The sequence below is a fragment of the Zingiber officinale genome, chromosome 4A, assembly GCF_018446385.1.
Source record: "Zingiber officinale cultivar Zhangliang chromosome 4A, Zo_v1.1, whole genome shotgun sequence".
In the NCBI taxonomy this organism is placed as follows: Eukaryota; Viridiplantae; Streptophyta; class Magnoliopsida; order Zingiberales; family Zingiberaceae; genus Zingiber; species Zingiber officinale.
The window spans coordinates 158,531,055-158,543,766 of NC_055992.1; the positions used below are offsets into that span (position 1 = coordinate 158,531,055).

General features: G+C 40.6%; 2 protein-coding genes across 2 annotated transcripts; one reads left to right on the forward strand and one right to left on the reverse strand.

The window, feature by feature from the left end:
• Positions 1-5,387: 5,387 nt before the first annotated feature.
• Positions 5,388-6,545, forward strand: LOC121972975 (WEB family protein At3g02930, chloroplastic-like). The gene has a single exon (XM_042524581.1). The coding sequence runs from the start codon at positions 5,388-5,390 to the stop codon at positions 6,543-6,545; it is 1,158 nt and encodes a 385-aa protein (XP_042380515.1).
• A 668-nt stretch (positions 6,546-7,213) lies between these two features.
• LOC121972976 (vegetative cell wall protein gp1-like) lies at positions 7,214-8,224 on the reverse strand. The gene has a single exon (XM_042524582.1). It carries the CDS (start codon positions 8,222-8,224, stop codon positions 7,214-7,216), a length of 1,011 nt encoding a protein of 336 aa, XP_042380516.1.
• Positions 8,225-12,712: the final 4,488 nt, after the last annotated feature.

The window sequence follows — 12,712 nt, forward strand, 5'->3', positions numbered from 1 at the left end:
GACGACCCTCCGACGCTCAAGTCAGGCAAGTGGACAACAAAGAAGTGGCTCTCAATATCAGAGAATGCATACCTCCGGCGAAGTGTGAGGCTCCTTATATAGAGCTGTGAAGGGGCTCGAGCACACATACCGAGGTGAATACGTGTCCTCAGCCCATATCTCAATATGGGCTTGTCAGAAAATCTTACCTGACACTATACTGCTACAGTCCGAGCACGTCTTTGATGGGACAGCGGAACTCTCTGTCATCAGATCCTGCGTATGGCCTGATCGTTGAACATACCCGCTATCAGATGATGTTCCCTTGTCCTTTTGTCTCTTCTTACCCCATGCCGAGCGGTAGGCCGGTCGGCAGTCCCCTCACGTCCGGGCGGTCGTATGTGCTGGTCTGCCCTGGAGATTCCCGGTCGGGTGCTCTGCTGACTGTTCACAGTATTGCTGTTTTCTCCCTCGGCCGAGCGGGCTACCTGATCGGCCCGGCGACCCAGTTCCCCATGAGCGTCGGAGACCCGACTCCCCGTCGGGTTGTTTTTGATTCCGCTGAGACCCCGTTCGGCCGACCGGTCGGCCGTTCTAACCCTTTGACTTCCACGTGGCGTTGACTTCCCTCAGAGGGGGGTTCCTGTTCTTACCACCGGATCACCTAGTAAAATCAGAAAAAGAAATTGCTGATTTAAAAATATTGTTAGATAATTTACAAACAGAAAATGATAATTTGAAATTGCAAATTGACAATTTGAAAACAAATGCATGTTTAAAACCTAACAACTTTCAAAAATCAAAACTTAGAGTTTATGGAAAATTAAATTAGTACATTAAAAAACATCAGGAACAACTTTAAAAAGTTCCCAAAAGTTATGCACCTCCTAAATACTTGATTAATCTAGTAGGAAGGAACCTATATTGGGTTCCAAAATCTTTTCTAGATTAAATTTTTATAAGTTAGCGCTTTCAGCAAGAAAAATTAAACAGTTAATTTCTTTATGAGGCTTTGTCTATGAAAGTGGTTGTTGCTCCAATAACCAAGAAGGCCTAGTGCCTCGTCACTGCCTGGAAGCCAAAATATTGAAATAAAATGTTTAATTAACTTATTGATAAAGCATGAAAATAGAAATTAGATAATGCTTTAACAAATTTTTTTAATATTTTTTTAAATTTCTCAAAAATATTTTGTTTAAATTGCCTAATGGTTAGAGTTATTTATTAACTTAGAATTTATTTTGAAAAATTCCTACCCCGTTTTTGCTGTAATCAAAGGGAGAGAGATAGGAACAAGTTTAGGGGGTGTTAATATTTTTTAAATTGGTACTTAAATTTTTTTTAAGAACAAGTTAATATTTTTTTTACTTAGAAAATTACAAATTCTATTATTGTAATCTTTATACTTAAAATGTTAGTTTAGTAATTTTTTAAAATTATTACTTGTCTATTTTTTTCCAACTTGAACTTGGGTTGATGCACATCAAAAAGGAGGAGATTGTTGGACCCCGTGGTTGTTTTGATATGATCAACCAAGTTAGGTTAGGTCCTGTTTAGTTTTGATCCTTGTGTTTAAGTGTGCAGGAGCTTAGGAGCGCAGGAAGTCGAGCGGAAGACGCAGCTAGCGAGAAGAACAACACGGGAAGGGAGTCAACGGGCTCGGTGTGTCCGAAGGACGAAAGAGCTACGGAAGAGTACACCGGTGGACGAGAAGAACGTGTGCGACGTTCGAGGGACGAGAAGCCAGAGCGGAAGCCTGCTCGAGGAGAAGGTCAGAAATTGGGTTCGGGTGAGCCCTATTTCGGTTGGCCGCAATCACCCAAGCTATCGAGACTTCGGAAGAAGAAAAGAAGTCAAAAGGAGCTGGAAGAACAAGTTGAAGGCTCCTTGGCTGCCTATAGGCATGAGGGCGCCCTCCACATTGTCCAGGGCACCCTCAAGGCCATTGAGGGTGCCCTCGACCCAGTCTACTTGATTGTTTCGTAGTTGGATAAAGTTTTATCCGATGCCTCGGCTGGAGGTGCCCTCAACCCCTTTGGAGGCGCCCTCAAGACTCGAGATTGGATTTTCAGGAGCTATATAAAGGCCCCTGGAGCTAGGAATTAATCATTCAACTCAGTATTCAATTTCCTAGCAACTCTTGAGCTCTCTAAGTGTGTAAAAGGCTTCTCCGTCTTCAAAGAAGGAGATTCTTAGTGCGCTGTTCAACCATCTTGGATTAACAACCATCTAGGTTGTAACCAAGTCAAATTGCTGAGTCTCTTATTTTCTATTTGTTTTATTTTATTTATTATTATTTTATTATTGCTATTTTAGAGTTGAAAGATCGAGGAGGGTATTTTCTTATTGCAGGCAATTCACCCATCCCTCTTGCCGACCCCGCTGCACCAACAAGTGGTATCAGAGCCAGACCACCTCAAAAGGACTGATTGCCGACTGAAGCATTAAGATCAAGACGATGGCCAGTGCAAGTATTCATCTCGCGAATTTGATGGAGACTTCATCACATGGAAACGCCTTAAGGGAGCTCGCCCAATTCGACTGAATGAAGGTTTAGAGTCTCTGATTCCCCTTAAGGGAGCCCGCCCAGTTAATCACCATCTGTCGATCCTCTAGCTATCATGTTGATATTACCCCGGGGAGCGTTACTACGATTCTCTTCTTGTCTGACTAATGTTGTTTCTTGTTGTGCCTGACTGGGTGCTTGAGCTTGCCCGGCCGAGAGTGGCAGAACTCCTGCCTGTAACTCAGTCATCTGGTACTCTAGCTTAAGCGGACTATCCTGCCTCAAATATTATCAACGATTTAGGGCTAGAGAATGCCTCTGATATCGAGGATTACGAGCTTGCTGATTCCTCAGGGTATAACAATTTTCTATACTATGAGTACTTGTTAAATGGTATGTGCACCATCTTCGTGGGATCTCTTGAGGAACCCCCACGTGTTACACAGCTTGAGGTCATGGTTCAGGATGCCGTTGGGGAGGAACTACATGAAGCCCTCTGGGTGGCTAAGTAGGTACCCCCGAACGATCCACATTTGGAGCAGCTTGAGCTTGAGCTTTCTCCACATTAATAAACTCAGTCGCTCGCTCGATCAATAAATCAAAATTAGCCGAAAGGTTTTTGACCAAATCCTTAAAGAAATCATTATCATTAAGCCCTTGAGAAAATGCACTTACAAGATCTCAGTGGTAGCCATAGGTATATCTATGGCTACCTGATTAAACCTCTTAATATAGGTTCAAATAGATTCTTTCAGCCCCTGTTTAATTGAAAAGAGACTCCAGGGGGTCTTGTGATGCCTCCGATTGCTAGCAAAATGATGAAGAAATACCTTGCAAAAATCCTTAAAGCGACGAATAGAATTATATGGTAGCCGCTTAAACCACCTTTGAGTTGTTCCTCCAGAGGTAATAAGGAACATCCGACATTTAACATCGTCGGTAAATTATTGTAGGAGAGCGACATTCTCAAATTTAAGAAGATGATCTTTCGGATTGGTTATTCCAGAATATTTTCCAATATTTAAGTTTTGATAATGCTTCAGTAGAGAATCATCCAGCACTCGTTAAGAGAATGGAGTGACGATTCTCTCAGGAGAACTATCGCTGGCTACGATCTTCCTTTTGCGTTTATCCCGCATAGGCACTTCTCCAGAAGATTCTTGTGGAGCCTCCCTTCGTCCTCCTTGCTCAAAAGGTGTACGAAGAAATACTCAAGGAAATGCCAATTTACAAGAGGTCATGGATCACCAACAATCATGCTTGAAGCAATTGTGTCTCAAGACTTGTGGATATGACATGTATTCTTTGGTATTGCAGGTTCACATAATGATATTAATGTGTTGTGTAAATCTCCCATATTCAATAACATCTTGCAAGGAAATGCCCTGGAGATTAAATTCATGGTCAATGAGACTAAATATAAGAATGAGTATTATCTAACAGATAGAATGTATCCGGAATGAGCTACTTTCGTAAAGACTTTTCCTTGCCCAGAAGATCTCAAGAGGAAGTCGTTTAAGAAAAGATAAGAGACTACAAGAAAAGATGTTGAACAAGCATTTGGGGTGCTCCAAGCTTGATAGGTAATTGTCAGAGGTGCAGCTCGTTATTAGTACAAAAAAAAAGTTATAACATATTATGTTAGCATGTATTATTTTGCACAATATGATTTGTTGAAAATAAGGGAGGTCACGTGACATATTGCTATAACAATGAAGGTGGCAAATCTACACAACCCGTCTAGGGCTCAAACCATCTCCTGATAAATTTTGAACTACGTGACAGTCATGTGCATCACCAATTTCGTGTCAACTTAGTTGAACATATTTGGTCACAATATAATACCAATCCTTAAATTAATATTTTAGAGTTTCTCTTTACGTTTAATTTATACATTTTTTAAATTTTATGTCAAAGTTATTTCAAATTTATAATAATATTTTAATTTTAAATAAATGACACTTATAAACAACAACAACAATCAAACATTTTCTCACTAGGTGGGGTCAGCTGTATGAATTCTTTTACGTCATTGAGCTGTATCTCCTATTATATCATCATCTATATTTAAATAAATTTTATCTTGTTTTATTGTTGATAACCAAGTCTTTTTTTATCTTCCTCTTACTTGTTTGATATGCATGTTTATCATAGTTTCACATCGTCTAACTGGAGCATTTATTGGTCATCTAAGTACATATCTGTACCATCTTAAATGTATTTCTCGGAGTTTTTACTCAATAGATGCAACTCTGACTTTCTCTCTAATGCTCTCATTTCTTATTTTGTCTATCTTCGTATGTCCACACATCCACCTTAACATTCTCATCTCTACAACTCTTATATTCTGCTCATATGCTCGAGTCACATAGCCCAACATTCAGCTCCATATAACATAACAGGTCTAACTATGGTTTTATAAAATAAGAAAAAAATTATTTTAAGTAATCAATATATTTTAAAATAATATTATTTTTATTTAAAATAATAATTATTTAAATTGTATAAATAAAATTTAAATTGTATTATTTAATTTAAAATAAAAATAAAAGAGCAGATAACATTAGGATGAATGTTAATATTAAAATAAATATGAATCCATAATAACATGTTAATGTTAAAATAAATATGAAATATATAATGGGCACATCATCGTTTTTTTCCCATAGGCGGTGAGTTTTATAATAATTATTTATTACGATTATTATAATTAGAATTATTGTGATTTAATTATTGTCCCGTTAAATCCGATGATTGGGCGGTGCTCCGCCAAGCTCGTCCCCTTCCCCGAGCATCCTCTCCCCTCCTCCAATCTCTCTCCTTCCAACCTCCCCAATAACGAACTAACCCAATTGATTCCATCCGGCGAACTCCGCAGCTAGCTAGCCCTGCCTCTTCCTTCATGATCATTGCTTCTGTTTCCCACCAAATTGATGCCATAGCTGCGAGCAGGGGAATGGCGATGGGAGGAGAGGCCGAGGTGGTGCAGCTCCGGGAACACCTACACAAGCTCGCTCAGGAGCGGTGCCAAGCCCTCGAAGAACTCGAAGAGATGCAGTGGAAGATGCTGACGCAGCGGGAGAGCCAAGTCCGATCGGAAGCCCGCGTCAACGAGCTCGAGTACGAGCTCGAGAATTCCAGGGCGTCCGAGTGCCACATGCTCGAGTCCTTGGCGTCCCAAACGAAGCAGCTGGAGCAGACCAAGATCCTGCTCGAGGAGATGAAGCTGGAGCTGAGGACGTTCCGCGCTGCGTCGAGCTCGCCTCGCCATGGCAAAAACGAGGCCGCCGTGCTGCAGACAGAGCTCCGCCTCGCGCTGGAGGCGGAGGAGAAGAGCAAGCGCGCCATGGACGGCCTGGCGCTCGCGCTCAAGGAGGTCAGCACCGAGTCGGGCAGGCTTAAGGGCGAGCTGGAGGCCGCGCGCGGCGAGTCGGAGCGGGTCGGAGTTTCGCTCCGCGGCGCGGAGGCGGAGGCGGAGCGGTTGAAGGCGGAGGCAGAGGAATCGGTAGCGGCGTGGCTGGAGAAGGAGGCCGGGTTCCTGGAGTGCATCCGGACGTCCGAGGCGGAGTTGGAGGCGGCCCGGCGGGACTGCACGCGCGCGGAGCGCAAGCACAGGTCGGCAGTGGACGAGGCGTCCAACCTCCGCGACATCGTGAAGCAGGCCATCAAGGAGGCCTCGGTGGTGAAGGAGGCGCTGGAGATCGCTCGGCGGGAGAACGCGAAGCTCCAGGACGTGCTGGAGGCGGCGCGGCGTGAACTACAAGAGGCCAAGGCCCGCGAGGCCGCCGCGCTGCGCAGCTTCGGAGACATGAAGCGCGTGTTCGCGTCCCCGGCGGTGCCCACCGAGCAAGCGCTGAAGGTGAAGCGGATAGCCAAGTACCCGTCCGACAACTGGCGCCACCACTCTGTCGGAGGGGAATCAGACCGGCTTTTCGAAGCGGTGGAGTACTCCCCAAAGCAAAGGAAGACAACGTCCGAGGAGGTCGCGTTGGCGGCAGTGGCGGCGGAGGGCGGATGGGATTCTCCGGCGCGGTACAAACTAAGAAGAGGCAGATTCTGAGAGAAGCGTAAGCAGTTCAAATAATTTAAAATATATTAAACCTGGAGTAAAGGAGTAACTCCAGTCGACCGTTGCATTTATTTTCACACTGTAACCAATTATCATCAATAGCAGAGGCTAAATTAAATTAACATCTACAAATTTATTATATTGTTGTATAACAAATTAGGATGATATATTTTTAATATAAATATATACTTTTTCAACAATAGTGAAATAAGAAATATTTTTAAGATAAAAAAAAATAGAACGATGTATTTCTTAATATATATATTTTTTAATTTTTACCTATATATATATAGTTGAATTAAAAAATAGTGTATATATATATATGTTTTTTTTAGCTTATATAAATATACTGTGTACATACTGCGTATTATACAGGGGTTTTGACTATCACAAGCATCCTCACGAAGAATCGCAACTGGAAGAAAAGCGAGGACGAATTTATAATTTGGATAAAAGAAGACAATTCATCCGGGCACATTTGAACATTAAAGGAGAAAAACATCTGAAGAGAAAAATTAGTATTAACAAAAGCGTGCCCGTCCGATCATGAATCAACGGTCAAAGATACCTAAAAAAGAAGAAAAATAATTTTGCAACTTCTAACAATGCAGCTAGTCGTCGGATCAAGAACCAACGGTGGAGAGGAGGCCTGCGCGGATCTAAAGGGCGACGGCGGCGATCGCGGCGACGGCGATCCAGCTGACCGCCTTGGCGGAGGCGCCATTGCCGGGAGACGGAGGCTGGGTCGGCGCAGCAGACGGGCTCTCCGAGATCGGGAATGACGGGGCGGCGGGAGGAATGGAAGACGGGGGAGAGGGTGGAGAAAAGAGAGGGGAAGCGGATGGGGCCTTGGCTGGGGACGTGGAAGGCGGAAGGGATGTCGGGTTGTGATCAGGAGGAACGGCGGAGGGAGCGGAGGTCGGGCGATTCGATGCTGGAGCCACGGCAGGCGCACGGGAGGTGGGGGGAAGGGACGGTGGCAAGACGGATGGAGACAGGGGCAGGGGTGGCGCGAAGGGAGCGGAGGTCAGGGGATTCGATGCTGGAGCCACGGCCGGCGCACGGGAGGTGGGGGGAAGGGACGGTGGCAAGATGGCAGGAGACAGGGGCAGGGGTGGCGCGAAAGGAGCGGAGTTCAGGGGATTCGATGCTGGAGCCACGGCCGGCGCAGGGGAGGTGGGGGAAAGGAACGGTGGTAAGACGGCAGGAGACAGGGGCAGGGGTGGCGCGAAGGGAGCGGAGGTCAGGGGATTCGATGCTGGAGCCACGGCCGGCGCACGGGTGGTGGGGGCAAGAAACGGTGGCAAGACGGCAGGAGACAGGGGCAGGGGTGGCGCAAAGGGAGCTGAGGTCGGGGGATTCGATGCTGGAGCCATGGCCGGCGCACGGGAGGTGGGGGCAAGGGACGGTGGCAAGACGGCAGGAGACACGGGTAGGGGCGGCGCGAAGGGAGCCGAGGTCGGAGCCTTCCCGGGGGCGGCGCTCGGGCCCTGGGCTGAGCACGCGACGGCGAGCATCGCCACCGCAAGAGCGGTCGCGGCGAGGAGAAGCGAGTCGGCGTCCATGGTCACGTCCGGCGAAATCTGGAGGGTTACCGCTAGGGTTTGTGGCACAAGAATTAAAGAATCAGCGACGATATTTATAGGTATCTTGAGAAGCAGGGGCTGCATCCTGCAGCGTGAAACTGGACGAGTCTATGCGGACTTCGCATAGGTTGATGGATTTAGACCGTACACTCGTATATGGAAATAATATTAAATAAGTTAAAATATTTATAAAAAAATCAATATCTAAAATACCTCTAATAATCAGCAGGCAATTAATTCAATCTAAAATTAAGTTATGTTAATATATTTTTATTTTATTTTTCACGTCAAAAATATTTTAAACATTTATTAATAATTTTAATTTATTATCAGTATAATTATGATTAATAATCTAATTTCTAATATTTTCATCGCTTACTTTGATCATCTCAACTCTTTTAATTTTTTATTATAATTTTGTTTTTATCAATTTTATATCACAATGTATGAAATATCAATTTATCTGTATCTCATTGATTCTTTAAGAAAAATTATAAGGTATAATTAATAATCTAATTTTTAATTTATTTTTATATTTAGAATCTTATAACCTTTAATAACCTCGATTTATTGGTTTTTTAATAAGTGACTGATAACAATTTTTCAGATGGCTCACCATGTATACGTCAATTTGGGTTGGGCCCGTCGGGTTGGCCCGCCCCGTCAAACAATTTAAGCGGGTTGGGTTGGAATTTTATCAACCCAAGTCCGCCGTGGGCCGACCCGCCTAGGCCCGCGACCCACGCGGGTCGGCCCGCTCGGGCTTTGGTTGGCCCGCGGGTTGAAAAACATATGTAAGCTAAGTTTTAGGCCGATTTATTATCTTTCTTTGTTATAATTTTAAAATAAAAATAATACTTTTCATCCAACATAAGTACTCGTTTGTGTTCATTTATATTTAAAATACATGTTTATGTATACATTTAATTGTAGAAAACTTTTTCGAAGTAAAATATTGAAGATATAAAATATTTTTTAATTTTTTTAAAAATTTTTGATGGGCCCGCGGGTTGGCCCGCCAAACCCGCAACCCGCCTTAGAATGAGTTGGGTTAGAAATTTCCCAACCCGCCAAGTTGGCGGGTTGGCCCGCCCCGCCCCGCCAAATGGTTAGCCCGCCACGGGCCGACCTGTCCCACCACGGGTTGGCCCGTTTGACAGCTCTAACCATGTATCTCAAATGTCCTCAGGTACATACGATGATTTTATTCTTTTTTGTCTTGCTTTGTATAACATGTCTTTGTAGAGTTTGACATAAGTTGTGTTTCAGGTAGCATAAAATTTCACCTCGTGTCATGTCTCTCAAGTATATATTTTCTACAATAATTTATTCATAAATTATTATAAAAAATCATGATAATTAAAATTACTTACCAAAAGCTTATCGTAATAAAATTACTTCATTTCCTAGTCTACCCACTTCCATATAGTACCAGCAAGGCTAAATCGCTCTTTAAATGTTGATGTGATGTAGGCAACTACTCTATATCCATCTGGGTAAAATTGCATTTAACAAATAAAAATATTAGAAATATTGTAATATAAATAAATGTAGTGAATAATACCAATAACATCACTTACTAACCCCTAATAATCCGCAGAATAATCTGGCCACCAGCGTCAGATATGCCTATATCTGTATAATTACATTATAACACATACGTTTGCACACTAATTTTAATCATAAAAACAATAATGACTAATAGAGTAAGACTACTGATATAACCAGTGAGAAATTTACATGAACATTAATGAATATTAGAGTATAACTAGTGAGATATTAAAATTTTAATCATTAACATGAACATTTTGTAAGTCCTTCACACTAAACTCTGTTAGTTCAATAAGCTCCACACTGCTAGATATCCCTCCATAATCTATCTCTTCATAAGGTACATTAATATCTGCAAGTAATTGAGATGTTAATTGAATCTGAGAATCTACTGAATGTATATCCACTGTATTATTTTGAAATGTAGATGTTTTTGGGTCGCTATAAAGTTTGACATTTCTATGGTAGAGCGAGACTTTGTTCGGCAAACTGCTAACCATTCACTAGGTATTCTCTTCTTCGTGGGATATTCAAGATAAAAAACCTGCTCTGCTTGTACCATGAAAATAAAAGGTGCATACTTGTTGAAGCTTTTGTTTGTATTTACCTCAACTAAATTATAGTTTAGATGTATTTTGGTGCCTATATTTGGAGTCGGATCATACCAAGAACATTTAAATAACACACATCTTTTGATGGGTAAGGTTGGGTATTCAACCTCTATGATTTCTTCAAGTCTCCCATAATAATCAAACTCAGAATCATTGTTGTTGATAGATCCTTTCACACAAAGACCCGAATTGACAGTTAGTCTGTGTGAATCATGTTGTGCTACATGAAATTTAAAGTCATTAACATATTAGTTAGAGTACACTATTATCTTACGGAGAGATCTAGATGCAAGATTGATTATCCTGGAATCTTGCACATTAGATATTCTCCGATCGGACACCTATAACAATAGTTATAATATAAAATAAACTTATGATAATTTAATATGGATGTAAGAAATTAAAATTATTCTCTAACTTATATAGATTTGAAACCATAATGCAAATTTCGTTTCTAACTTTTCAACTATCTTACTTGCATAAATTAATGGATTTTGTACTTGTAATTGTTGTTCATACAAGCTGAAAAATAAGGTAATTTTAAGAAAATTGGGATATCGGAAAACAACTTAAATTGGAAAAATGTTTTGATTAAAGAAGTTAACTTATTTTATGTAGAGTTTGATTTCATCATAGTTTAAGAGTATATATGTTCTTGCAGCATGATATTCTTGTTGAGTTGACCATTTAGAAACAAATGCTCCCATTAGCTTGCCGGGAAACTTAACATAGAAAGCATAGATTGGTCTATCGGCTGAGTATCATCAGAATTTTTAGGACACGTACGATGTTTGATTTTCACATTATTAGTAAAATAATAGGAGCAGAAAGAGGATGCTTCTTCAACTAGATAAGCATTATAAATTGATCCCTCAACTCTTACTTTGTTACGAACATTATTATTTAATTTCCTTAAAAAATATTTGAATGGATATATCCATCTGTACTGTACAGGACCAGCTATTTGTGCCTCGTATGCTAAATGTACTGGTAGATGAGTTCATTAAAGTAAAAAAAAATTGGTGAAAAAATGCGCTCTAGCTTATATAGTATGAGAGTAATGTCTATTCTAGTCAAAGCATATCATCCATTATAATACATCTCGCTGTTAAATCTCTAAAATATAAACTCAATTTTATGAGTACTTATCAAACATTTTGAGGAAGTAAGTCATAAAAAGTTACTGATATAAGTCTTTGCATGAATATATGACAGTCATGACTTTTCAGTCCAAATATCTTTAATCTGTTCATATTCATACATTGAGTCATATTTAATTTGAGGCATACTCATCTGGGAATTTGATTTCTTTCACCCAATTATATAAAGCTTGCTTACCATCTCTGTCTAATGTATAACAAGTCTTTGGAAATTTATTGGTTATTTCATCCTGATGTAACTCTGATCTGTTGACTAGTTTTTTTAATTCCTCACGTGATTTTGCAGTGTCTTTAGCTCTTCCATGCACATTCATCATAGTGTTGAAAATATTATCAAAGAAAATTTTCTCAACATGCATTACATCTAAATTATAACGAATGAGTAGATACTTCCAATATGGCAACTCCCAAAAAAATACTTCTTTTCTTCCAACCACACTTGCACTGTCTAACGATGTGTTTATTTATCTCATCAGAATTAATCTCAGATACTGATAGAAAATCATAACTGTCTATTTTGTCAAGGATTTCTTCATCTAACTTGATTGTTGGAGGAAGTTTTTTTACTACAACATTCTTAGTGAATTTTTTATTTCGCTTGAAAGGATGATCAACTAGTAAAAATTTATGATGATTATCAAACCAAGATACCTTCTTACTGTATGGTAGTGAAAATACGTCAGACTTTGTCATGCAGTGTGAGTATGCTAATTTATCAGCTATGCTCTATCCCGACAACATTGAGTATGCTGGAAAATCACTGATTGTCCATAATAATACAACATGCAATCTAAAATTAATTTTGCTTGCAACATCATAAATCATTGACCCTACATTCCATAATTCATTCAACTCGGCAATGAGAGGTTGTAAGAAAATATCTATCTTCTCTTTCGGATTAGTTGACCTTAGAATAAGCACAGTAAGGAACATGAATTCATCTTTCATATACATCTATGGCGGTAAGTTGTAAGGTGTTATTATACTGGCCAAGATAAATATTACTGTTCTGACTGACCAAATAGTTGAAATCCATCTGCAGAAAATGGGTGTATTCAATCAAGATATTGAATGGCTTTCATTGATTTTTTTTAATGATAGATTTTTGTGGAGTTCATAGATTTTTATTGACTTTTATAGAATCTCATATAGTTGTGAAAAGAATTCCACGGAGTTCTGTAGATTTTTTGCAAGATTTTTACAGATATTTGTAAATTTCACGAAAACTTGTGGATTTAAGGGGGTGTATT

What these genes read in the sequence shown, in the direction of transcription:
- LOC121972975 (XM_042524581.1), top strand. Translation starts at nt 5,388, where the DNA reads ATGATCATTGCTTCTGTTTCCCACCAAATTGATGCCATAGCTGCGAGC.
- LOC121972976 (XM_042524582.1), bottom strand. Translation starts at nt 8,224, where the DNA reads ATGCAGCCCCTGCTTCTCAAGATACCTATAAATATCGTCGCTGATTCT.